The 26,038-nt window shown below is 46.8% G+C and overlaps 9 protein-coding genes across 9 annotated transcripts; 5 read left to right on the forward strand and 4 right to left on the reverse strand.

Annotated features, from left to right (window-relative positions):
• Positions 1 to 139: 139 nt before the first annotated feature.
• TRV_05968 (uncharacterized protein) lies at positions 140 to 2,658 on the reverse strand (the record flags this gene model as incomplete). The annotated part of the gene is made up of 2 exons (XM_003019953.1): positions 140 to 2,448; positions 2,508 to 2,658. 2 exons carry the CDS (start codon positions 2,656 to 2,658, stop codon positions 140 to 142), a joined length of 2,460 nt encoding a protein of 819 aa, XP_003019999.1.
• A 3,575-nt stretch (positions 2,659 to 6,233) lies between these two features.
• Positions 6,234 to 7,112, forward strand: TRV_05969 (uncharacterized protein; the record flags this gene model as incomplete). The annotated part of the gene is made up of 1 exon (XM_003019954.1): positions 6,234 to 7,112. The coding sequence occupies one exon, from the start codon at positions 6,234 to 6,236 to the stop codon at positions 7,110 to 7,112; it is 879 nt and encodes a 292-aa protein (XP_003020000.1).
• A 218-nt stretch (positions 7,113 to 7,330) lies between these two features.
• On the forward strand, positions 7,331 to 8,809 carry TRV_05970 (uncharacterized protein; the record flags this gene model as incomplete). The annotated part of the gene is made up of 2 exons (XM_003019955.1): positions 7,331 to 7,705; positions 7,727 to 8,809. 2 exons carry the CDS (start codon positions 7,331 to 7,333, stop codon positions 8,807 to 8,809), a joined length of 1,458 nt encoding a protein of 485 aa, XP_003020001.1.
• Positions 8,810 to 9,661: 852 nt separating this feature from the next.
• Positions 9,662 to 11,569, forward strand: TRV_05971 (uncharacterized protein; the record flags this gene model as incomplete). Its single annotated transcript, XM_003019956.1, has 2 exons — positions 9,662 to 9,811; positions 9,899 to 11,569. 2 exons carry the CDS (start codon positions 9,662 to 9,664, stop codon positions 11,567 to 11,569), a joined length of 1,821 nt encoding a protein of 606 aa, XP_003020002.1.
• Positions 11,570 to 14,597: 3,028 nt separating this feature from the next.
• Positions 14,598 to 15,573, reverse strand: TRV_05972 (uncharacterized protein; the record flags this gene model as incomplete). Its single annotated transcript, XM_003019957.1, has 3 exons — positions 14,598 to 15,030; positions 15,052 to 15,329; positions 15,421 to 15,573. 3 exons carry the CDS (start codon positions 15,571 to 15,573, stop codon positions 14,598 to 14,600), a joined length of 864 nt encoding a protein of 287 aa, XP_003020003.1.
• An 888-nt stretch (positions 15,574 to 16,461) lies between these two features.
• TRV_05973 (uncharacterized protein) lies at positions 16,462 to 19,695 on the reverse strand (the record flags this gene model as incomplete). The annotated part of the gene is made up of 7 exons (XM_003019958.1): positions 16,462 to 16,650; positions 16,704 to 17,523; positions 17,583 to 17,692; positions 17,753 to 18,360; positions 18,425 to 19,364; positions 19,421 to 19,543; positions 19,678 to 19,695. 7 exons carry the CDS (start codon positions 19,693 to 19,695, stop codon positions 16,462 to 16,464), a joined length of 2,808 nt encoding a protein of 935 aa, XP_003020004.1.
• A 1,151-nt stretch (positions 19,696 to 20,846) lies between these two features.
• TRV_05974 (uncharacterized protein) lies at positions 20,847 to 20,972 on the forward strand (the record flags this gene model as incomplete). Its single annotated transcript, XM_003019959.1, has 1 exon — positions 20,847 to 20,972. The coding sequence occupies one exon, from the start codon at positions 20,847 to 20,849 to the stop codon at positions 20,970 to 20,972; it is 126 nt and encodes a 41-aa protein (XP_003020005.1).
• Positions 20,973 to 22,022: 1,050 nt separating this feature from the next.
• Positions 22,023 to 23,140, forward strand: TRV_05975 (uncharacterized protein; the record flags this gene model as incomplete). The annotated part of the gene is made up of 2 exons (XM_003019960.1): positions 22,023 to 22,283; positions 22,349 to 23,140. The coding sequence occupies 2 exons, from the start codon at positions 22,023 to 22,025 to the stop codon at positions 23,138 to 23,140; spliced, it is 1,053 nt and encodes a 350-aa protein (XP_003020006.1).
• A 1,515-nt stretch (positions 23,141 to 24,655) lies between these two features.
• On the reverse strand, positions 24,656 to 25,557 carry TRV_05976 (microsomal signal peptidase subunit (gp23), putative; the record flags this gene model as incomplete). Its single annotated transcript, XM_003019961.1, has 3 exons — positions 24,656 to 25,179; positions 25,246 to 25,319; positions 25,415 to 25,557. 3 exons carry the CDS (start codon positions 25,555 to 25,557, stop codon positions 24,656 to 24,658), a joined length of 741 nt encoding a protein of 246 aa, XP_003020007.1.
• Between the last annotated feature and the right edge of the window lie 481 nt (positions 25,558 to 26,038).

Raw genomic sequence — 26,038 nt, forward strand, 5'->3', positions numbered from 1 at the left:
TGTATCATTAAATTTTTACTGATAATTATAATAAGTTGTACATGGAAAGGAATTTTCGGTTACAGTCAAATATCAAGTTGTAATCCAAGGAAGAATTGGGAATTATTCCTTTTTGTACCTCAGATTGTACATCATCGTTCTATTGCTCTAGCATCTTCTTCCGCTTCGCCCGATCTCGATCAATTTTCTTGAAGAAAGAACTCCGTTCTTTCAACTGCTTATTTCGACTCTTGTTGTGTTCGATATAAGCCATATCTTCTCCTCCAGCAAGTCCGCTGAGGGTTGCAGCATTCCTACGCACAGACTTCTTATTACCACGAGATTTCCCTCCAGCCGACCGATCATTGAACAGATCATCAGCATTTTCCTCAACCGCAGCAGAAGTTTCATTCTGAAGTGTTACGTCAGCTAACAGTGCCAGGCGCTCTTCGGCTGTAGCATACGCAAGACCCTCGAGATTTTCAATACCCTGCAGATGGGTGATCACCTTGAACGCGTAGCCTTGATCGACCAAGAAAGCTTGACGTTTGGAAGAGTAAAACATCTCATCGGTATCCTTTGACACAAGGGAGTAAAAGAAAGCGTTGAAACCTTCATCATTACGACGCTTAGCTCGAAGGATACGCCCCAGTCGCTGAGCTTCCTGTCGACGAGACCCGTAGTGAGATGATATTTGAATCAAACAGGTCGCCTCTGGTAGGTCGAGAGATGTGTCGCCAATCTTAGAGAGAAATATTGTGTTCACTTGTTCATTATGTTGGAAGTTTTCAAGAATCCGCAGACGTTCGTTTTGCGGTGTTCCACCATAAATGTAAGCTTTCTTCAGCTTCAAAGCATAACGTTCGAGTGCAAAGACATTGTCTGAAAAGACAATGATCTTATCGCCTCGTTTTTCATGGTAGTCAATTAAGAATTGACAGGCCTGGAATTTCCTGGGGTTCATGATATATAAAAGAGCGGCTTTCCTGGACTTTTCACGCATATACTCGGTATAAAACTCGGTAGTCATGGGACACCACACTTCTGCACATTGAACTTTGGCAATATGACCTTGCTCTGCAAGCTCCATCCAGTTAGCTTCGTAGAGCTTGGGCCCAATAAGAAAGTTTAAATCTTTGATTTTATCATCCTCTCGGAGAAGCGTGGCTGTCAATCCGAGCTTGGTTTGTGTAGCTATAGCGGATGTGACTGTTCGGAACATAAAGGCGGGCACGACATGTACTTCGTCCAACAACATCAACCCCCACTCCCGAGACTGCAGCCACTCCATCATCTTTTCGGCGTCATGAGATCTAGCTCGGGTTTGTGAAACCATCGAGTACGTAGATACAATAACTCCTGTACTCCGTCGAAACTTCTCCTTGTTGTCCGATGTGAAGATGGCAATATCACTCGGGTCAATATTTGACCATCGAATAAATTCATTCCGCCACTGGACAACGGACATGGAACTAGTGCAGAGGACGATAGTTCCCTTTTTGATAGTGCATGCTGCAGTAATACCGACCAGCGTTTTACCAGCACCACACGGAAGGACGATAATCCCACTCTTTGCTCGCCCGTTACCAAACATCTTACTCAGACTCTTTTCTTGGTAGCTTCGAATCTGAGCAATGGGTTTGAGGTCAATGTCCAAAGTTGGGTTGATCTCATCATTGCGGAAATCGTATTCCTCAAGTGCTGGACAGCCCATGGATTGGCATCTAGCCTTCACTGACTCCACTGCTGTATTTGGAATTTCAAAGCTGTGAACCTGTGCTTGTTCTTCGTCGTCATCTTCCTCTCGTAAGTTCACTAGAATGTCATCTTCATTTGATTGGGCAGGCCTCTCTGACACCTGAGCCGCGCGTTGGTCTGGCGCTTGCTTCATCATAGCCGCATCCTTGGTTCCTGGAATTACTAACCCGCCCATTTTCGGGGCTGCCTGTTGTGTAATTTCGGATGACTCTATTCTCTGCGGTCCAATAACTTCATCTTTCAGAAGCATCTGCAGAGTAGCTGTATCTGAGCTTTCCACAAAGAACCGGTTATGCTTCAGCACCAGCTTTATTTTTCCATATGATTTCGTGAAATTGATAATAAACGATTTTAGAGTTTCAGGAAGAGGAGTTTTCGATAACCTATCAAGAAAATTGATGATATCTGTAGGAAGAAGTCCGACGGACACGGCAGCATAAAGACTGTTGCCTGTGAGCCGATATTCATGGAGATGCGTGGGCCGTGACAAGGGTTCAGCGATAGTTGTCAGAAAATCTTGCGCTTGTGATGCTAACGGAGAAAAGCTCTCCAGTGTAATGGTCCCCTTTAGGGGCTCTATCCAAAGTGGGCGGTTTGCATGATCGGGTTTCAATGCAAGGGAAGAGAAATCTTTGTATCCAAAATGCGGATCCTGTTTTACGGCCTGTGATTTTTGGCTGTAGGATTGCAGCGTAAATTTCTCCACGACGTCTGGTTCAAGATACTACCGTTAGTACTCCTTCCGGTAAAACGCAGAGTAGTATACAAACAGAGCATGCCTTTCAAGTTATCGTCTTCACCATCGCTGCCCTCAGGCTCGACATACTCATCGCTACTTACACTCTGAGGTGTTGAAGTAGGATTCGGAGTTGCACGCTTCGAGGCTCGCCCCTTTGCGCCTACGTACCCAAATAAACCCATTGTCAGTTTATATATTTCATGCGGGTTAGGTGCCCTATTTGCTGAGATTATATACCTTCAACCGCCTTCCTCTTCGGAGGCATGTTTCTGTTTGACTGCTGCGGCCTGAGAGATGAAGAATCCCCCAGAAGTCCTGTGTCTCTGATCCGGAGCTCCTAGAACATTATCTCGATCTGTTATGGTATCTTACCTCAGACTTGTCACAACACCAGGCCAGTGGTGCCGACTTGCAAGCGATAAGAAGCAATGAGAAAGGGAGAAGAAGTCAGAGACAAGTCGTTGTCGATGACGATCTCGGCTTCTTATATTGCAGCATCCAAAAAGAGCCTTCCTTATCAAGATAGTGTCACATGATCAATGACTAAGCCAAAATCTAGCCATAGCCGACTTTAAAATGACTTCGAGCAGGAAATTTGGAGCCGAGTTTCGCCAGCCGGGATAGAGATCAAAGACGCCGAGAGACTGACAGATTCGGTTCCATTGTTTCTCTTTTGGACTCAAAAATGAATACTGTAAGTAAGCATTGGCCATGGTTTTGACTCTTTACTGGAACTGGTGTCACTAACTGCGTGGCGGTGTTTAGATTAAATCAACCTGGTACCGACAACCCATAGCTTTGATCGATCACAATTGGGAGGATTAAGAGAGAACTAAACATAATCAATCTGCCTAGGATCGGATGGGGAGCGCTTTGTGTCGGTACGACTATTATGCAATACCCTGGTTGTTTTTTTATACTCCTCAAAAGGAGCAGGATATCTAATGCCGTTTTGTGACCAGCTGGTGGCGGCGCATACTATTTCGCCAAACGCTCTATCAACGCCGACCGATTAACCAGATTTGACGCTACTCAGAAACGCAAAGATGAAATGGCCAAAGCTGAAGCTTCGGCAAGGGTACGGACACAAATTCTTCCCCTCCACGGCGAGATAAGATTGACTCTAGGGCTTCACTAACCGGCATTTGGTACTGGCTGAAGGCGGCAGCTGAACAGTCAAAAGCGGCAGTTGCCCGGGCAGGGAAATTGAATAGTGGGTCACAGAAGGATGACGCATATAGCCCGAGTGAAGAATTAGGACACGATCCAGCTCCTACGAGACACGAACCGGACACCGATGCGCAGCGTCTGGCCGAGAAAGGGAAATACGAAGCTGCCGAAGTATTTAGATCGAGGAAGGGTGATCGTTTCAGCTGATTGATGCTGGATATTATACATACATTCGGTTAGGTATGTTACCACGATGGCTAGGCAATATATTTGCTTAGTCTGCTCTTGCATATATTATGCTATAAAAGGAGAGAGGTGGAGATATCTGTATATTATTTTGACCATCATTTCTGCTACTCTTCTCTGAAATTGTACTGTACGGAATACCAGGGCTTGTATCGTCTTGTGATGCCAAGGACCCTTCCAGACGAATCCTTGGGGGTGTCTATTGAAGATTATAGAGGAAGTTGCAGCAATAAAGATGAACAGGGAGAAGAAACACTGATTTGGAACTATTTTTAGTCATTAGAAGACTCTAAAATATCTCATAGAATTGAAACAGCCATAAGAATAATCAACGTTATAACTCCATGTCCGAATTCCTAATGAAATGGATTCTCGTACTCCATTATGATGCCGAACGCCGTTTCATGACAATCATAACCAACCCGTGGCCCGTAGACGTAAAAGGAGATAAGGAAAGTCGACGAAGTGAAGGCAGTAAACATATGCTTAGCGAGAATGGAAACATAGAGGAGGATAGCTATATATATATATATGTCAGGACAAACCCATCTTCTTCGGGGCAAGGGAATGATAATAACTAGTTAGTGGGAGGGGAGGCTCACTTATTTGCCGGTGGCTGCTCCAGCTTTCTCCCCCTCGAGCTCTCCAGCGCCGGCGGGATAAACGGCAGCAGGACGCCGGAGATGATGCACGATGCTGCCAGATATCGCTGGGCCCTGCTCTCTGGCTTCGGGGCTTGGGCAGAGAACCGCCGAAGCGAGTGTCGAAGCATGACGGTTGGCTGGTTCATGGTAGGCGGCGGGCGACGAGGGGGTCGGCTGGTGAACTAACTCGTCACCCAGTTAACTAGGTATTCTCGTAACTAGGAATCGCCTGTTTCTCGTTCGAATAGATGTCCCGGCTGCCAGACAGAGTGACGGTGGTTTGTTTTTGGCGGGAAGAACACCGTCCCAAGAGGATCAGACGCAGCTTTAAATAACACCTAGTTAACCAGCCAGGGCCCAACCCCCTCCCTCCAGCTACATCCGTAACCTCGTGGTGTCTCGAGCTTCGTCTCCTTCGGCGGTTCAGGCACGCCAGTCGGGAGTTTGGGCGGCGGGCGCTAGCTCCACGGCTCTTCCGCATCGCCGAACCTCCAGGGATGATGCATGACGCAAAGATGGCCAGATGACAATCGCGTGACGGGGGATGGAATCCGTGGGCTTCCTGGTGGGCTCACTCGGCGCCTCCCACGCCTCCCACGCCTGTCCGTGGCCAGCGCCTGCTAGTCCTTAGTTACGACTCTATAACTAGTTACCTACTCCGTAATCGAGTTGCTTTCCCGAAGCTTTCCCCGGAAGTCTCGCGCTGGCTCTGCTCCAATGATAATACATCTCCCGGCGAAGGGTTCGTCCGTCAACAAGGTAGAGCTTCGAAACAGCCTTGTTGGAAGCGCCGGATATTTGCTCAGATTCCACCCTGGCGTACACATGGAATACAGAGACAGTCATGTTATCCGGAAACAAGATTTACTCTACGAGGCAGCGGCCTGCTTTCTAGGGATCGCCCGGAATGCTCAGATGGCCTTGGTTCTTCTTGTACAATGTCCTTGAAGGAGGGTTCTATAATGATGGCTATATTCTTACTCGGTACTCCAAAGTGACACCACCACGCCGCACCTTTTCCCGAGATACGCAGTCCATGTCATGATGCAGCTTGCGTCCCGTTGAATTGCAATTAACTAGTGCCTTCTTACTCTGTATAGTTTGTAGCATCTTTATTCGAGGACGTCGCTGTCTAGCATACCTAACCAAGTTGGAGACAAATATTAGGTACGCACTGTACGGAGTACTGCTTTGCTTGAACCAGACAACTGCCAGGGCATAAATTTACAATGGATATTCTTAGCCAATAAAAATGCCAAATTAATAGTTAATTGGTAACCCGCGGCTCGTAGGCTATATCAGAATTGGCGCCGCTACTTCACCCAATAATATTGGGACCAGCGGCTATATGGCGGCTTTTAGCATCATGAGCCTGATAAGCCACCCAATCAGAATACATTCCACTTTCAATGACGACCTCCGTCCCTGCGGTTTAATACCAACTGAGTGCACGCCACCAGTCAATGCCGTCATAATGAAGAAGGCAAGAAGGCCTTCGCCGCCTGGGTGACTCACATAAATACTCACTAGAGCGCTCCCTTTCCATTGTTCTTGTTTCAAAACTCATCATCACTTTATATACACACCAAGATTTCGGTTATTGAATAGGACGTAAACCTATGGATAGCCAACGAATTTTTCAGCGGATAGGTGCTGGATTTTGTGGCACGGTATGGGCTTTAATGCCCAGTAATAATATGCTGGAAGACGACGCTTTCAAGCGAGAAGATGGAGGTCCTGGAAGGTCTCTCCAGAAGGAATTTAAAATGCACGGGATCATACAGAATGCTATAGAGCAATACGAGAAAGCCACTCCCATCTCTATACCCAGATGCCATCAGTTTATTGATCCCGACGACGCTTGGTGGGGGGCTGGCAATTTGGAGAAATTCCCTGACGGATATTCCCCTTGCAATATCATTCGGTCCGACCGCATTCCACCTGTTGGACAACCCACTCGGGAGTTACTGATCGAGAAATTTTGCCCTCCACCTTTGATATCAGAATTAAAGGCTAGTGAGGTCAACAAAGACTGCCTCATCCGCCCATACCTCGGGAGATGCCGATTTAGCTCACGACCGAAATCGAACTTCGTGGCCTTTTCTCTTCGGAACTTTCCGTTGCACCTCGACCAGATGTATGAACTCGAGGTACCTCCAACCGACCTCCTCAACTATGCTGTACTGATGGCAGAAACCCTGGCAATACTTCATTGGCTAGGTAAGACAGACGCGAACGATATCGAATTCGTCTTAGCTCCACCACGCAATGACCAGAAGTCAGCAATAATATCAAATTGTCTTGGAGAACACACGATATGGATCCTGGACTTTGACTGCTGTAATGTTATCTCTCTCGATAGGGAAGGGGTCGATCAAGCGGTTAGGGCTTTTATAAAGAATGACCCATTCTATCCACGCCCAACCTCCAGCCCTGACCTGTGGGTGGCATTTCGACGCAAGTACATTGAAACTAGCAACGAAGTGCTAAAGGGAGCAGGTGATATGGCTCTCCGTCAGCTTCCAATTCATTTTATCAATGGTGTTGAATCTGCTTTACAAGTTTCTTCGGCCTAAGCTTAGACGATGTTTTTTAGTTGTATAATAGGCGTTTGAAGCAACACACAAGGATCACACGAAGCAACACACGAAGCAACACACGAAGCAACACACCAAGCAACACACCAAGCAACATGGAAATATGTGTCATTGCCCTTGACATATAGAATAGATCCGCATGACTACAAGCTTCGCTCTCAGGTTTCCCTCAAGTTTGACCCTTCAATCATTACAGCATGTCGGATAATATTGGTGACGAGATTTCTTCACGATCAATCCGCCAATATGACACCTCGGAAGACTCAAATGCCCCAAGGCTTGATAGGATGTTCAGCAGATTGCAACTTGAAAGAACCAGTACCTCGAGCACAACAGGCCCGGATACCAAGAACACTCTAAAAAGGCTTCTATCAAACCAGTCTGGGATATCCACTGCATCCTCCTATGCCGAATTCCAGAGTGCTTCAGCAGGCCAGGCGAGACCCTTCAGAGAGATTGGAAGGGGGTCAATTGGAAAAATTTACGAGCAACCAGGAACAACATGGGCATTTAAACTTCTGCTCATCGATCGAAGTGATAAATTGTGGAACAACTATGTCATGCATCTTCGGGTTCAAAACAGCTTTGACTAGCTCGGCAGCATCTGTGGACGTGTGGAGCTACCGCGTGTTGCATGGTTTGCAAATAAGACATCAGAATTTTGGAACGACAATCTTCATTTGTTCCCAGACGAGCCGACTTTCAGGCGTGAACCTCGCGATGTTCTCTGCATGGAACGAATTCTCCCATTACCGGAACCAGTTCGAAACGCCATGATTGGAGCTTACTGCCCACCCCATAACATCGAGAACGCGAAAAGAGACCCAAAGAACAAAGACTGCCTTATCATGGTTTTCCTGGGAAGAAATAGGTTTGGAACATCTCGGCCCAGTGGCACTGCCTTTTCTTCGCTTCGCAATTATAAGCTACATCTAGATCAAATAAGAGACCTTGGTTTAGATGTCGAAGAGCTGTGTGAGAGCATGGCAGATACCATGGCCGTTCTACACTGGCATGCAAAAGTGGACGGAAACGACATTGAGTTTGTTTTTGGCAGCTCCCCGGAAGATAAAAAAGCGATCCGTCGAGAAGTGAAACTCGCAGACGTCGAGCGAATGGCTCCAGGATCAAGCACATATGAACGGATTACCAACATTCATCCAAACTTCAAGAAGCGACTTCTCAGTCTATGGATTCTCGACTTTGACGCATGCAAACCCATATCAATGGATGAAAATGGAGTGCGACTGGCGGTGAAAGCCTTTTTGGAGACCGATCCTTACTGCCCCCGGCCGTCAACTGAATGTCATTTTGCTAAGGAGCTCTGGAAATTATTCTGCACCCGATACATGCATACTGCTGCGAGACTCGTGAGAGGCACAAATTACCATCACCTGCCAGTGAAGTTTATTCAAGGAATTTCGAATGAATATAGGCTACGTGAGGAAAATCGAAGGGAGACTCAGGTTGCACCTCCCACAGTTGTTAGAGGAAGAGGAACTGCGGGAATAAGGAGAGCTAGAAGCAGCGGCAACATGATGGGACGTGGTAGAGGCACTTGGTCGAACCAGCCGGGGCCACAACCAGGAGAACCAGAGCAATCAGAGCGACAGAGGCAATTGGAGCAAAGGCAAAGATGGGGCTTTCGAGGGAGAAATATTGGTCACAGGCATTGATAGAATGTGTACGAAGGCCACGTCATAAACATTGGTCCAGGGATATGTAATTAAGCAGTTAATATAATTTTGCTAGGAAAAAAAAAAAAATTGAGATCTTTTAACACCTCACTAATTGCTGAAATGTCACCATGTCCACCCTGCCTAACGGTACAGAGTAAAGTATTCTTCTTAGGGCAAAATTCTCTATTCTATCAATGTAGTCCTAAGCTATACCCCACCTTATCTTCTTTACTTACCTTTTATACCTGTCTTCTAACCCTTTACTTTCTTACTTTCTTATATAGAGTTCTTATACCTCTAACCCCCTAGTCTTTCCTAACCCTAACCCTTACCCTACCCTAAGTGCAACTAGATAATATTCGGGAGTTATACTACATAGTAGAAGCAGAAGAGTATTGTTTAGGATACACGGTTAAAGCAGAGAATTTTACCCTAGGAATAGTGCTTTATTCTGTACCGTTAGGCCGGTGGACATGGTGGTTCCATTACATTCGGCACTGTTTGATAATACTCATACAGTACTCCGTATCTGGAGAATTAAACGTCCAGACAGCTTTATCCTATGAAATTTATTATTGGTTTCTTTCAGTTCCAATACGTAATGAGTCGGAGATGGATTAATGAGGTGTTTTGCAGATCACATGTCAGCCCGACAAAGATGGACCATTCGATCGGCTTAGAGATTTTAGTCACGTGATACTAATTGCACATGACTGGGGCGTTTTAATTCGTCAAGCCTCCATGAACACCATGAAAACCGCCGAACGTCAAAACCACAGACAAGCAACGCCGGGACAATATTGTTTACCCCCGAGTGAGCCTCCCAGAGGCTGTACAGCTATTTTCACAATGAGCTCTCATCAGATTGCTGTAGCGAAGGCTTCGTTCTCCGCTGGCCTTCTACGGCCTGACCCTGAGCCAGTCTCTGGAGATGAGATATCACGCTTTCACAAAGAGCTCGACACGATGATGTCGCATTGCTCCCCAGCACATATCCAGGTTTGGACTATTTGAAGCTCCTTGCATCGTCGCAGCGGCAATATCCAAGTTTACTAAACTGTTACGCCTTGGGGTTTTTCACACCAGATATGCAAATCATGGCTTCTAAAAAATGTTGCCCCTTCGTCCGTCCGGGTAGGGGGATTGGGCAAATACTTCATTGCGCTGGCAGAGTACTTGCAACAGAAACCAACGGATAGGCAAGAGACTCAAAACGGAGGTGATAGAAAGCCCGGCGCATCCCCGAGGAGAAAGACGTTACATATTCTCTACCTATTAAATGATCTACTTCACCATACGAAATACCATGGCCCGACGTCCACTTCGGCGTTTTCAACGGTGGCCGAGTCATTACGCCCATACTTGACCACTCTTTTTGGCCGTGCTGGGAGCTATTGCCGTGAGAATAGCGCGAAGTATCGCAAGCGGGTTGAAGATCTTATCAAGATATGGGAAAACAATGCATATTACAGTGCGGAATATATGAAGAAATTGAGGGATGCGGTTGAAAATTTCGAAGCTACTGAGGAAAAGGCTGCTATAGATGGAGAAGCACATGTTGAACAGAAAAAGGCTGAAACGCGAAATATTCCATATGTGATGCCGGCGACTCATGGTGATCCCAATGCGCCATATTACGAATTACCTGCAGGAAACATGCTACCGCACATAATCCCAGATTCCTCTGCTGCAATCCGAACCCAGTCATTAAAACCTCTCCAATTTGCCGCTGGCCCCGCTGATGAGACTCTTATCAAGGCTGTGAAATCCCTCCTTGCAGAAGTGGACAGGATTTATGATACCAATGAAAACGAGTCTCCGGAGCTTACTATAGTAGATGTGGATGAGCTGGGACAAACCACGACACGCAACGATATGACGGGGGAATCACTGGACAGTGGCACATACTACGGCTGGTCACGGGAATTTTGCCAAAATATGAAACAACGCAGGAGTGGGAAAGCTCGCAGTAGAAGTCGAAGCGCAAGTCAGAGCATTAGCTCACGGCGGTCAGCCAGTAAAAGACGACGGTACAGTGATAGCATGAGCGAAGACGGGAGAGGCCGTTCACGGTCCTCGAGCTCATCAATATCTCGTGGGCGTCGACGGCGAGCCTCAGTGTCCCGCTCCCGATCCCCTCGCCGTCGACCTAGGGCCGGCCGTTCAGCTTCCAGATCGGCGTCATATTCGCCTAAACCGTCTGCGCTTCGGGGAGTCTCATCACCACCTCCTCCACTTACTTCTTCACAGCCCGCAAATCAAACCCAAGCATCTTACGTCAACCCTCAATTCCCTTTCATCGGCGCGCAGCAGTTGAGCATGCTAGCCATGAACCCTGCGCAGTCAGTAATGTTTCCTCCTCCAGTTCGACCACCAAACTATCATGGGCCGTGGCCACCCCCGCCTCCTCCGCCTCCACCAGGCATATCTGCACCGGAGGGGGGTCTGTTCCCCCCAGCCATGAATATAAACATGGCCATGAACATGGGTATGAATATGAACCTGCCAGCCTTTCCGCAAAACTTCCCACCGTCGACCATGGGTGGGCCTATGGGCGGACAACAGTTCATACCTCCGCCGCACCAGCCGGGAGCAAACTTCGCTTTCAGTCCACCACATCCCCACCAGCAGCAACAGGGCCAGCAAGGCGAGCAGAGCCAGCAAAACCAACAGGGTCAGCACGGACAGATATACGCAAGAAACTCAAGCTCGGGCCCCAATGGGATGGGCAGATGGAACCAAGGCGGATGGTCATGATGAGTTACGTTACGTCACAGCGCGTGGATGAATTTTACGTTTTACCTTAATACTTTAAATACCCTAATAACCATATGATCTAGAGGATTCTAGGAGAGTCATGAATCATGCAAAGTATGCAGCAAGCGGACAATTTTCGTAATTTTTTGGCCTTCCTTAATTGAAAAAAATAAATAAATATACGTCGTATATCTCGTCATATGAAGGCCCTTTCTATATCACAGACCCGCGTGAAATGGAAAATGAGACAAAGGTCATATATTTTGTAAACAGCAAGAGGCATTCCCAGCATACCAGTATGTGGAGATATAGTCCGATCCGGGCAAAGGTCAAGAATAAAATACCTCGAGGAGGGCAAGGCTGAAGCGCTAGGCGTCATATAATGAAGAATGAGGGTTCGAGGTGTAGTAAGAAACCAAAAAACTGAAAGGGGAGAGGAGAGCTATCTCGGAAGTCGAGAAGTAAATTGACCAGAAATAACTAGTCAAAAAAGAAAATGGCTTTTCTTTTTTGCGAGAAGAAAAAAGTTGTCGTAATGGCGTAGTCGGTTCATACGAGAGCACCTTGTTGAGGATTCCGATATCCCTGAACAAAGTACGTTCGAGGTATCATGTCTAGGCGTCTCGACTTGAAAAGGACAGCAGATCGCACCACCATCTCTTCATCTTCAAGAGAAAGCGACATAAGTCTCATTAGCCTCTTATGTCTTTTCTTTATGCGCATTCACCAGCGGTGGATATCCCCTTCTGCACCGTAGCATACCATTGACAAGTGTGTCATAAGTCAACCACCGGACCGTCTGCCCGGGTGGCTTGTCTTTGCATTATCCAGAGCGTAGTCGTGCTTCTTTATGGATGGCGGCAAACCGTTCTCCTGGTGATTGTGACGTTTCATGCGATCGTGATGTTCTGCTTTTTTTGGTTCACCAGGTGCTGGTGGTGACTCCGAAGCCCGAAGCTCTTCCATCTGTCTCTGTGTGTGCTCGTACATAACTTGAGTATACGAGGACAATGTATGTTGGCGGTCCCCCGAAGGGCTGGAGATCTTGATCGGAGCAAGTGTATCGTCCATTTCGCTTAACGGTATAAGTATGATCTTGGCCTAACGGAGGAGTGAATGATGTGAGACATGTGTTCATATAACTTATGAGTGGCCAGTCTAAGTGTCGAGAGGATCAAGGGATTGTAGTATGCTCTTTCAAGGCGTTAAACTTGACTCTTACAGTATTATCTTTTGATAAAATGAATAATCAGACAGACATATCAGAAATGGAGGGAAAAGAGGAAGAATGGAGGTGCGTGTCCACATATACCAATTGGCAGCAGACCTCCAGCCACAATTGTATATGGCCTATTATACGTCTATCGGCGGAAAGCGATAAGGGTGGTGACACGGATAGGAAAAGGATACCTCGAAGAAAGAGAATGAAGTATGGGATGTATGCGTGTTTAATATATGGTATAGGGTCAAGTTTTTATAGACTGCCCCTCATACTTATTATGGGAACTCATGAAAATTTCATATCACCTTGAGGTGCATCGTCAAATCTGACACAGGGTTGGGGGACCATATTGCGTCATATGGGGACAGTTATCAGTGGAAGTCTCAGTCCGTTGCGGTTTGTGTGGCTGGACGAGCCCAGAGTCATGGAGAGCAAGGAACAATAAGAACGCTGCCGCCGTTTTGGTCTGTGGCTCCAGACTGCTTCTGGCTCGATAAAGGGGTCAGAGTGGCGGTCGAAAGCCGGATCCCTAATCAATGGAGATCGAGAGTGGAAAATCATGCGGGACAAGCTCTCGTTATGCACCGTAGGACAGGAATCTGATGGTCCCTAGGAGGCGTATGGATATAGAGTCTTGGGATAACTATGTCGTCACATCGCATGGAGCATCGGGTCGTCTGAGCCAAGTTTTCGAATCGTTACCCTTAGGCGCCAGCGCTGGCGAGCTAGCGTCCGCTGGACAAACTCTAAAGGTACTTCTGGCAAGAGGGTGAGAGTGAGGAATGAACGGACAAGGCCCCCCAGCTCGATCGAGATCGTGTTGAAGATCGTAACCCGCAGCGGTTTGGACTCTCGACTAGGTGGCGACCTCTGTCCGCAACGACGATGTTATTATTATTATTCGCATTTAGCGAGGAAGAGCTCCAGCTGGTTCCCCGCCTGGATTCGAGTTGGAGATCTTGAACGAGAAGGCCCAGGATAACATGGAGTACAACGCAGAGGATGCTCGTTCAAGGTGGAGAGGAGTAAGTATGACATGTTGTCTCGAGAAACGAACTGGGTACCCGGGCGGGTCTCGGGCTTATGTCGGTACAACGTCGGACCACTTGTGGATTTTCGTGACCAACTTTTGCATCCTGCATGATCTGCTTTCCCATGAGAAAGACTAATAAAAATGGATGTATGTGGCTGGCAACAGAAACCTCGTTAGTGATGAGCATCAAGTATCAGATATGTAATTCAAGATTGACTGACGGCTGGCAAAGCACTCTGGAGAACAATGACGTTCCTGGCTTTGGTTGCACGTGGAAAAACGGAATAAATTAATTGACATCAAGTAAACAGCAAAACTGGTGTATACTCAGCTACGGGATATCAGCTCCTCAGCTGAACGAGGAAGTACGAAGCCGTGTTGTCTATTGTAACCGAGAAAGGTGTGTCATCTGGTCCTCCCTTGACCTGCTCCTATTCAGCAGCTGCACGGTGTCGTCACCGAAATTCGAGATATGATACCCTATCCACAAGGATAGTGCGGGCTAAATCTCGGGTGTCAGATGTTAGGCTCTCTCATGGATGCTGCCAATTCAAATCTGTTGTCATAAGATAGAGCTCTGTGTTGATGGTTGAACCAATGGTTGTAAACTAATAATCTCTGTTTAAGATTGGATGCCGTTATGGTCATCAGTATCTAAGAATCGAGGAAAAAGTCATAGTGAACAAGGATCATATATTTTAAAGAAAACACAATTCAGCCATAATATGAGAATTGTCGTCATTATTCGATTATACAAAGCCTAATAAACATAGTTAGCATACTGGTAGCTCGAAAAGGTGGTGTAAGGGGAAGAGGGGAGTGAAGGGGGGTAGGTGGAATGGGGGAGGAAGGGCCGCATGGGCGATCAGTGCGCCCAATGCCGGACCCATCCGTTCATCTATACCTTTCCTGGCACCCTGGAAAAAGAACCTGACAATAAACACCTGGAGGCCGGCCATTGAAATCATCATCAAGCTTTCGATAATGCTGAAATTGAATATTCTCTTCTCAGTGCTCCGCACAGTGCTGAAGTTACGGTTTTCTCGTGTTCGGAAATACTTCTGATTTCGGCTGATAGTTGATAGGTGACCTCCTAGTCGGAGGATTGTCTCTTCAACCGCTGACGTCTGTTCAGGGGAAGTTCCAGGCTTTGATGGCAGCTGAGTTCGTTCCTCATTCTCGACCTGCAAAAGGTTCTTTAGCATTCTGTCGAACACGAGGACTTACGCAAACCCAATTGGTCTCCATGATATTATGCAACTGGGACAAAATTGTCCAAAATCAAGAAACACAATCGGGAGATAATGAAGACTAACCGCAATCTCAAAGTCAACCGTCTTCTCCGCAAAAGTGGACATTTCGTTATTGAAACAGAAGCGGTATTCACCCACGGACTGAGCGGTAAAAACAAAATCGCCCTGTCTCTCCTTAGTTCCGTCCATAACCAGCTTCTCACCGGGGCCATAAACGGAGAAATCGATGTCAAATGAACCGCCAGATTGCACCTACACACGCACACATGGCCACGAGTCAGTAAACAGATTCAACAGGATATTGACGCAAACACATCATAGGGAAGGCAAGCTGAAGACATACAGCGAAGTAAAAGGCGACTTTCGCGGGGGGTTTATCGATCCAGGAGTAGAAGCAGGCCTTCTCAGCGGCATCGAGCTTGTAGGTCAAGGCGGTGCCGTAAACCGAAGAAACCGCAAAGGCAAAGAGCCATACGGCGATAGCTTGAAACCGCATGATGCCTTACAACCAGGAAAGGCGAGAGTATACCGTGAAATCCCCGAGAGCGAGCTGTTGTCGAGGTCTGGTTGTAGTCGGTCGTCGTTCCAACAGGAAAATGCGATGCGTAAGATGTTGACACTTTTTTGGTGTGTTGTTTGCATTGTTTGCACTAACGAGCCAAACTCCCAATAGAAACGCTCAACCAGCAACAACACAACATATAAAAAGGGGTACCTTGAATTCAAATACATGGATATTTCATTAAAAAGGGAATTATCTAAATAAGGACCTGGGCTTTCCCAATAGCTTACGACTGGTCCCTTTAGTCATGGTTAGGTATTATAGTTATGGGAAGATGCAAGCAATACACCCGCAGTCAAAAAAAGCATCATTTGCCGCCATTAGAACACCGCCCGTTTAGAAAGATGATCGATAGATAATAGATATAGAACTGGACGAGAAAAAGAAACATTAAGAAAGAGAATTCAAGCCATGAAATCGAAATGAGGGAAATACAAGCAATTGTAACTGATCAAAACGGTGGGGAAAATTTGTAGGATAAATATTCAAAGCCTGAATAAGAACTTGAAACCCCGTTTCCCCGTTTCTCCGTTTCCCACTCTTCTTTCCCCCGCATAATGAAACTGATTTGTGTTGTCTTTGGTTGAAGCTGGAGATATCATTATTTTAATATCAAGATAACTGTGGTGATACAACCATTGAAGGGATCATTGTGTTCGCATAGTCAAGTGCTGCGCTGGCTGGCAAGGAATCGAAAATATCCATTGGGTATCTATCGAATGAAGATATTGTCGCTCTTGGAGAGGAAATTGCGATTCTTATTTACATGGTTCAGACCAAGCTGGCTGTCAGAGTCGCCGACAAGTTCGGAAAGGATGTCATCTAGATAGTGTTAGCTGTTTTCTTAAGAGAGGTGCGTTTTAGTAAGGGGTATGGAGTACCATCTTCAAGATATGTTGGATTTGAGTACATGGCTCGAGACACAACTGCAAATTTTATCTTCTCAAATTGTTTACCTCGGATGCCTGTTCTTTTGGACAAGCGCTCTTTGGTATCGATGAATTTCTCTCCCTATAGATATGTCAGCACTGTGAAAACAGTTAGGAAAGTAATGGTAGACGTACTGGTTTAACAACAAATTTGAAAGGTATGCCATGCTCTCTATTTGGCTCCTTATCAAAATTGAAAGCATTTATCCTAAAATCACCTTCCTTCATGTTTTGTTCATCTTCTGGAATAGGCTCCGCATAAAGGGAGATTGTGTCCATTATTCCAGCAACGCCAAACTTGTCTGTTAGTTCTTTCTGCATTTTGCTGTAATGTGCTTCAAAAACACGGACATTTTGCATAACCTCATTATCCAGATTGGCTTTTTGTTGAAGGCCTTGTAGAATATCAGTGACATTTCCTTGTTTAGGCACAAGTAACTCGAACGGTTGCTGTATGAAATAATATATATTAGCGCACGCCCCAAGACAAAAATAAAAAGGAACTATAAAAAGTAAACCAGGGCAGCAGTATACCTCTTTGATGATTCCCTCCGGCAGCCAGGTGATTTTTATTAGCTTCTTAGTTTCATATTCACTTAAGCTAGTCTCCAGAATCTCATAATATAATGCATCGTTTCTCTGCCCTGAGTTACCGTAAGCAGAGTACTGGGTAGTCAGGATCTGGGAAAGGTTGTGGGCAACGTTCCGCCGAATAAATGGTTTGGGATTGCCAGTAGTAGTTGCAACAGGTGCAAACCGAAGGTGTGTCGGGTCAACTTTTAAGTACTCGCCAACTTTAGCTGAAAATTGATTATAGCTCATCTTGCGGCTAAGAGCAAGTGTAAAAGTTGAGTCATCGGATTCTGGCTTCACTGGCGCAAATTTTATCATGACGCGGTTGAGAAGATAGTCGTAGTATTGTCTTGCGTCCTTGTAGAGAACGTTGGGTCCAAGTCTAGGTGTGATGGGGTCAGTAACAGTTTGAATGTGTTTGGAGGAAAAAAAAAAACGTACTCTGATTCACTTTGGGTCCGCTGGAAACATATTATATCTCCATCTTGAATCTCCGAAGCTTGGAATGTCTGCTTAGGCTTCAGCTGGTCAATCATGGAAGGTTTGATTTCCTAGCATAAACGGTTAGAGGATAATCTACCAAAAGCTAGGAGTATTCACTGAATACATACCTCATATAGCGAAAAGGATGTACCGGCAGGCCAATTCATCATCTGGAGAATGGGCCCAGCAAGTTCTGAAACCTTGGATTGCTTCTTAACGAAAACATGGCCAACACCAGAGAGAGTTTGTGTCACAGGATCGAAATGCTTCAAAATGACCAGAACAGACGCATTCGGTCCTTGCGTTTCAGGCCAAACAACCTTTCCATCACTTCCAGGTTCTCTCACTTCAGCATATACCTTGAAAGGCGCGGCTCTTGACGAAAGCTTGAAAGCAGCTGTTTCGACAGTGTCTTCTGGGTCCCGTAGAGGCTGGTCAGGCCGGACAGTTTTGTTTTGACGATTAACCATAGCCCATAGGCGGACTCGTTCCACATCAAGGCCCTTATCTTCTGCCACAAGTTGCGTAAACTCGCCCACCTTCATGGTACGACGGACTCGGTAGGTGGTCGGGAGGGCTGGATCACCGGGATCCAAATCAGTACTCATCAAGTCAAAGCCGTGATGTTCCCTAAACGAGTCATCGGATACAACTGCAATATTCATGTAGAGATGTTGCTCTTCACGCTCCTTTTTCCTACGGATCGCCTCAGAGCGCTCTTCATCGACTTGTTTCGCTGTTCCCAGTTAGTAAGTCTTCCAAGAAGTATGAATGGGAATAAAAGTAAGCCAGGAACTTACCAAGATGGGCAGGCACATCCTCGTTTCCAACGTTGACAAGGACGTCGTCGATTCTGGACTTCCGGATGTAAACCAACATGTATGCGTTCATCGAGCGTTTTGTTGAGTAATTCCGGGTATAAGGTTGGCGCATCCCGGCTCCATTTGCATACTCTCCTCCAAAGTTCTCTTCTAACGTTTCCTTGTTTGTTGCTCTGATCACCTTGTCATCATCGAATTTGTAGAAGTGGCCATCTTTGGTTGGGCGCAAAAAGGCGTAGTAGTGTCCAGCATTAAGGTCGCCACTATGAACAAGTACGCCGAAAAGCTTATATTCCCAGGGTTCAGACCTGTCTGCATCTGCGGATAAGTAGGGCGATGCATCGAACTCCTCTGGGAATTCATGCCGGTCGTTGATTTTCATCATTGCATCGCGGTTGAAATCGTATTCGTATCTTTGTAGGTGAAGATGCAAGACAGGTGGGAAGCTTTCGAAAATAACACCTTTTCGGGCGTCTTGCAAACCATGGGAAGATCCTGCGTCATATTTGTTCTCTCCATCCATGATCTCAACGTTGATGTAAGATTTGAAGCTGTCATCCAGGGTCTTGTTTCCTTTGACACTCAGCTGTATATCCCAGAAGTCCTCTATCCGCGACGATTCATAATCAACGTTGATACAAGAAATGTAAGTTTTGGCTTTGCCCACAAAGAGGTTCGGGAGTGCTAATTCAGCCGGTGTGCCTTTCATTTGCACCTCGAGCTTCTCCATGAGTAACCGAGAGAGTTCCTGGACATCCTGCTGTTCAAAGATTACCCTTGACTTCCATCCAAAGGACTCAGTGAGTTCTGAGGTTGAAACAGGAGTTTCACATGTTTGGAGTGAGTAGAATAAACGTTGAAGGGTCCAGGCAGAGTTCTTTTTATTTGCTTCATCTTCTGTGGGAATTTGGTATACAGCCTATTTATCATTTAGCACAACAAACGCAGTGTATTTGGAGGTAAATTTTGGCATACCTTTCGGAACGCATTGGTGAAAAACAAAGATTGGAGGAGCGAGTTAAGGTAGCAGGTTGCGCCCTGGTTTCTGAGACCAACCATGCCAGTCTCTTTCTTAGAATTATAGCTGGAGTATGTTAGCTATATAGATAGTTACCAAGATATCGGGGAGCAAACATACTTTTGGAAGTTATGCCATAGAACACCAGTAGGATCTTTCACCACTCGCACATATGCAGTGAGACAGGCCTCTTGATTGTCTACGAGTGGCACACCTCTGTCATCATGGACATGTTGAAACAATTTCCGTAGTTCACAGAACCGCGTGAAACCCCAATCCGATTCTTCTGCGTTGAATCTATGTGTCGCTCCTACGCCCAAATTAGCCCGCGTCTCGAGTTGAAAATGGTCCAGGGGAGGTTTTACTGTTTGAGATATATATGTCTGGATAGTTCGGATTCCATAGGACCAGGGCGAATTGCACGCAAGCGTACCAGTTCTCCGGCACGTTCTCCTCCCACCCATGCTCCAGGTAAAAGGAGGCATGTTCTACCTGGTTACCGTAGGGGAAAAACAATATTCTCCTAAAATACCCGTTAGAGAGATTATTGCCGCTTGTTGTCTAGACTGCTCTCGTCTTGCAAGGGGGATGTACCATGGTGCGCCGGCACATTCAAACTTGGGCCCATGCTCTCTCCGCGGCAGCTTTGTCCAATTCTTTATGTGCCATGTGTGATATGTTTCTCCTTCGGTTTCCAGATCCGGGTCTACTGGTAGGACTCTCGACATCATCGTCTCATCTATCAAGCAAACAGAAGAGTTAGCCTAGGTAAGGTACCGGCAAAGAATAACGACCATGCTCTTGGCAGCCGGAGCACTGCTGGTTAGGCACTCGACAGGACGAGGGGGAGGGGCCAGGCGTGCGGCAGAGCTCAGAGAAGCAGACAGAGAGGCGCGAGCGGTCTCTGCCAGGCAAAAATCACAGCAGCTGGGGGAGCACATACAGTCATTGGCGAGTGGCTTCTCCATGTCTACGTCGTTCGAGGTTGAGCCGGCAGGCGACACGACAACCACGTCTGTCCGGTCATTGTTCTCGAACTGGTCGTAGTCAGGCACCATGGTATCAGCATCATTAACCTGCAGTATCAAGGCACGCTCGTCAGCCTGGATCTTCGTTTCCGGCGTGTAGAATCAAGGCCGGGAGAGAGGTGAGGGTGAGGAGTGAGGGTTGGTGAGGGCGGCGGCCTACATGGTCCATGAGCTCGGTATATCCAACCAAGGCAGCAAAAGAGCTCTTATCGTGGCTGACCAGCGCTCCGAGGCGAGGCAGAGACAGTAAAGCAGTCTTCAGTTAGACAGCCAGATGCTATCGACGTAGTAACCGCTATTAAACAGTGTTGCGTGAGGCTGTTATCTGCGGGTGAAGTTGGCAGCTCCGCGTAGGATGGTCGTTTTTTTATTTTATTTTATTTTTTTTGGTGAGGTTTTTTTTTTTACTTTTCTTGTCGATGTTAAGTTAGAAGAAGAGGAGAAGAAGAAGAAGAAGAAGAAGAAAAGACTGCTTTTTTAAAAGGATGGCAGTGCCAGGCCTTTCTGGTCAAGCACAATCACCTTTAGATGTATGATTCTTCTTTGACTGTATTGATTCTTAGAGTGGACAGTGAAAGCTGCTCTTCCATGCATGTAACTAGCCCATTGTTCACCCAGCAGGGCATGCAGGAGGAGGCTGTTCAGTGCCCACCAAGATGCTGGGGAGAAAGCAGACAGCAGTGACTCTCGCAGCCAGCTCGCCAGTTACCGCGCAAAGATAGGTGCCTACACAGTAGATCCATGCATAGGGAGATCCCGTAGCCGTCGATGCCGCCGTCGACGTCGATTTGTTTGTTTCCCGCTTCGTATCGCGCCAGCCGAGGATCAGTTTCAGCCTCCGACACCGGCAACCAGCAAGAGTCAAGAGTCAACACAAGCAAAAAGTCAACTTCTAGACTACACCTTCTTCTTCTCTCGCTTCCTCTCCCCTATCCCACCAGCTACCCAGCCCTCGATGAACCCGTGCTGCTCTTCTACGCTGCTGAGAAGCCATGTCTCGACTGTGAGCCATGACTTGTAAAGTCCGTTGTGGCATCCTGCGTCCTCCAGCCTGGCCCAGTCACCTCCCGCAAGGCCTGAGCTGCACCAACTCGTGAATGAATGGCACCGCCGGCATGCTGCTAAGCCAGTCGAGTCGGTGCCGGCAGAGCGCTCGCTGGAGATGCTGTCGGCAGGTCCGCTGTCTCTCCGCAGACAGCCAGAGGCCTCCTCCGTGGCGGCCTGGCTCCGTTCTCGATGAGTATGGACCGACACCTTGCGCATGACGGATGAGTTGTTTACACCTTGACTGACGACGAGTATACGACGGCAGCTGGGTAGAGAGAGATGTTCGGCCGATCAGCCTGCGCCAGTTGACCTTCTTTGGTCGTACGCTCACTGAGAGCAGACTCATCAGTTCTGCGAACTACGTCCGGACTGAGCTCCCCACTAGGTACACATGCCGCCATATAACCAATTTACTTAACATTCTCCAGGGGTGAGTGCTGACGAAAATAAAAATATATACAGGATCGCCCACCGTCTACGTGATATGCAGAAGCTGCCGTATGTTGTTGTGACGAATCCTCATCTCTCCTATGTCTACGAACTATACTACAAGGCCTTTGAGCGCTTTCGGACAGTACCCGAGATCAAAACAATAGAAGATAATGATAGATACTGTGATATTTTACGTCATGCTCTTAAGGAGCATCTTACCGTTATTCCCAACCTTGCAATGGGTGTGTTGGAGTGCCAGGACTTAGTCAAGCCTGACGTTATGGACCGGTTTATGAATACTCTCCTGCGAGCGGTATGATAGCACCATATTATCTTTATAGTGGCTTTACTAGGGCGAAACTAACATGCTGGTAATAGAGAATATCACGACGGGTGATAGCAGAGCAACATCTGGCTCTTACAGAGACATTCAATTCACCATGGCATTTCCCAGACTCGTCCGACCGCGATATGGGTGCAGATTTCGTCGGTGAAGTCTTCCTCAAATGTAACGCAAAGGACGTTGTAGAGCGCTGCGGAAAGCTAGCTCGTCACCTACTGCGACAAACCCTCGGTCCGGACGCAAGAATTCCCACAATATCCATTCAGGGTCATCTTGGTGCTACATTCCCTTACATTCTAAGCCACCTGGAGTATATAGTTGGAGAGCTGCTTCGCAATTCCATGCAGGCAGTTATCGAGAAATACAAAGACAGTAACAGCCCACCACCGCCGATAGAGGTGCTCATCTGCGAGGCTCCACAGCATGTCATTATCCGTGTCTCAGACCAGGGCGGCGGCATTCCTCGCGATATCCTCCCCTATCTCTGGTCATTCTCCAAGGGCCCTCGTTCAAAAACCCGATTGGAGAACCTTGGCCAGATTCACGCCATGGCCGCAACTATGCAGGAACTGAATGTTTCACATCAGGACTCGTCAAAAGTACCCAGAGGAATAAAGGAAAACTCCCTAGACTCTCTCAGTTCGCGTCCGCCTAATCTAAGGCTCGGAATGGGCCTCCCGATGAGTCGTGTCTATGCAGAGTACTGGGCTGGAACACTCGAGCTCCATAGCCTCGAGGGATATGGTGTCGATGCTTTCCTACAGATTTCTAGGCTTGGGAACCAGAACGAGCAAGTGTCGAAGCGAGCGGCAATCGATGCTGTATAAACTATCTTCCGTCACACACCGAATGAAACGGCCTCATATTTCACTCTTACCCTATAAAAACCTCCCCATATATAAACTACATTGCCACAGGTGGACACAAATATCCCAATACCCAAACACCACTTCTTCCTCTTACCTCTCTCCTCTGTTCTTACTTGGCGGATTAACATGATCGACTGGCTATTGCTCTCCATTTTTATTCAATTAATAGGCAAATACAATTACTTGTGCATCGATCTTTGTACGCCATGCTCTATAGAATTGTACAAAGACACGATCTCATGCTACCAACCCAAACAATTTACCACGTGATTCGGCTTCACCCGATGACATCATATCGATCTAAATAGACGCAGGATGCGCTTGCCGATTGTACGTTAAAGTCAACAAGCGCGAGGTAGTAAACAGTCTCTCCTGAAGAAACAATGGAGTGGTTTCGCTCACATCCCTCCATGAATAAGTCCATGGTTATATTCTATAGGCAATATCGTGCTTAACAACTCGGAAGCTAAAAGTTGATTATTTTGACTTAGCCCGTTATCTTACGTCTCAGCGCCAGAAGCTCCATCAAGCTGTTGTTTCCTGAATTCGCACCAGCGCTAAGATGTCTGAGACCTGTGCAGGTGTTATCATTGTTCTAGTAACTCTCCTCTGTAGGACTCACCCTGTGATACCCTATCTCTTATCCGTATGCATATACAGAAGTGCTAACATAGTTTATCTCAGTCCCGCCGGCTGGGGTCTTCTTCATCGGTGGCTGCTCCCCGGACCTCTTTATCAACGTCCTCTTGACTATACTTGGGTAAATAAATTCTTCCCAGAAACACCGCTGAATACTGGCTGATTATTTGCCCGAATAGATATTTCCCCGGCCATATCCATGCTTTCTACACGCTATGGGTGTATTATGAGGCCAAAAGTAGGGGTCATGAAGGTAGACAGAGAGCAAGGAAGCCACCGGGTATCTTTTCAAAGAGGATTTTGAATGGCGGCGAAAGATACCGTTTCTCTGAGCAAGAATCTCCCATGCAGCAAGGATATGGTACCAGTACCACTCAAGCTCCTGCTACTAACGGTGGCCACCAACCGGCATAATAAATATCGAAGGGCACTTGAACCTAATGTATACACTTCTGGAGTGTGTGTCGATGACTTCCGGACGAGAGACAGATAGGAGTTGGGGTAGTAGAAACCATTGTTATTTTTTTTCCCCGCTTGGCTTGGGCGGCGTGTACCACTATTAATATCTCTATAAGCAGCCTTTGTTGTTAGTCCGTTTCTCTATTGGAGATTCAATGGTATAAGTCTTCTATATTTGTTCTTGTTAAATCCCTGACCAAGTATGTCAAAATAGAAGTTGATCCATTGGCTAATGTGGTCGGAATATACCCGTCTGGAGGTTCAGTCCTTAACAGCTAGGATGACGGTAGAAAGAAGGGTATAATGGAGAATATACTGTAACTATTGTATTAAATATACCCTGTAGAAGTTTACCCGCGCAAGTTACCCGGGAAATCAAGAAGTAGCTGGCTTCTTCAAAGCTGGGAAATTAAACGGTTTGCTCCTCCCACTAAGTGCTCCCTTAGAGCCAGCGTTCTGAAGAAACAATTTTCCAAAAAGCCCGCCGACATTCTTTTCCATGTTTGTATTCGAGCTCCAGCGTAACGAGCCTATCCAGGGCTGCACGTTCCATCCAACAATCAGTTTCACCCCTTCCTTCTCTGCTATCGATCCCGAAATATCAGTTATCTGATATTTTGGTTTCTGGTTCCGGAGCTTCAGTTTCCCAGGTACGACAGTTTTCTCGGCGTTAACTTTGGTCTTGCTTTTGGAGTTGTTGCGTTTCGACTTCAATGCCTTTGCGTCTGGGAAAAATCGGGACTTCAGGGACTCGAGGGAATAAGGCGATACAGGAGCTGGAATGATTTTATCCCATATTACCGCTTCGGTCGTTTGCGACTGGTTTGAGGCAGAAGGGTACGAAGCTAGAACGTAGACGAAAACTTGCTTTGTGTTGAAGTGGAAGAGAGAGGTCAAGTCTAAAGGAGAATGTCTCAGTTATCAGGTTCAGAACAATCTGGTTTGAATCGTATTCATAAACGTACCAGCGTCTAAATCAAACTTAACTTGTGCATATTCTTCTCGTCTCGAGGCATAGTAGTGAGGTCTTCCCTTAATTCTATTTACAAACATTAGCACAGCAGTTAGTATATTAGCTATTAGGATATGACCGATGGAATTCCTCCGGTAGGATAGACCATTGGCTTGACATACACTTGTACGTTCGACACCTTTATGCTGGTGGTAGGCTCAGCTGGATGGAGGAAATCTGAAGCGGCAATGATTGCGCCCAACACAAGAGCAACCGTGGTCAGAAATCCAAACACACTCTGAAAGCGGGTGGAAACTGAATGCATTGCGGCAGCTTGGGACGACCGTCCTTACATCCACTGAGCCGTGAATAGCTTCGTGGCTATGGCTGTTCTTCAAAGCTACAGATGAGGCCAGATAAGATTGACAACCTGGGGTTATACTAGCTAGGCGCTCGGTCCATATTAACTAACTGTATCACGTGATTGCGTTTCAGCCCTGGAGCTGGAGGGTTGTTTCCATGCTAAACGCAACGCCTGATATGAATATAGAGACTGGAAAATGACGGGAGACAGTAAGATATCGACTTAAAATAACAGTAGTATGCTGGAGCTAGAACTCATTACATCGCTAATACAATAATATTCGCCTCCCATTGCTCCTGCGGGAAGTGAAAAAGGCCTCAAACCCGGACGAACGCCTCGAATGCAGTCCCTTAGTATGCCATGGAAAGCATCATTCGAAAGGGGAGAACAGGGATATTCTGGACAATGAAATAAATGACAATAACGAAAGAGAGGACGGAAG

This window comes from Trichophyton verrucosum (genome assembly GCF_000151505.1).
Source record: "Trichophyton verrucosum HKI 0517 chromosome Unknown contig00655_1.f1.exp, whole genome shotgun sequence".
NCBI classification, from domain to species: Eukaryota; Fungi; Ascomycota; class Eurotiomycetes; order Onygenales; family Arthrodermataceae; genus Trichophyton; species Trichophyton verrucosum.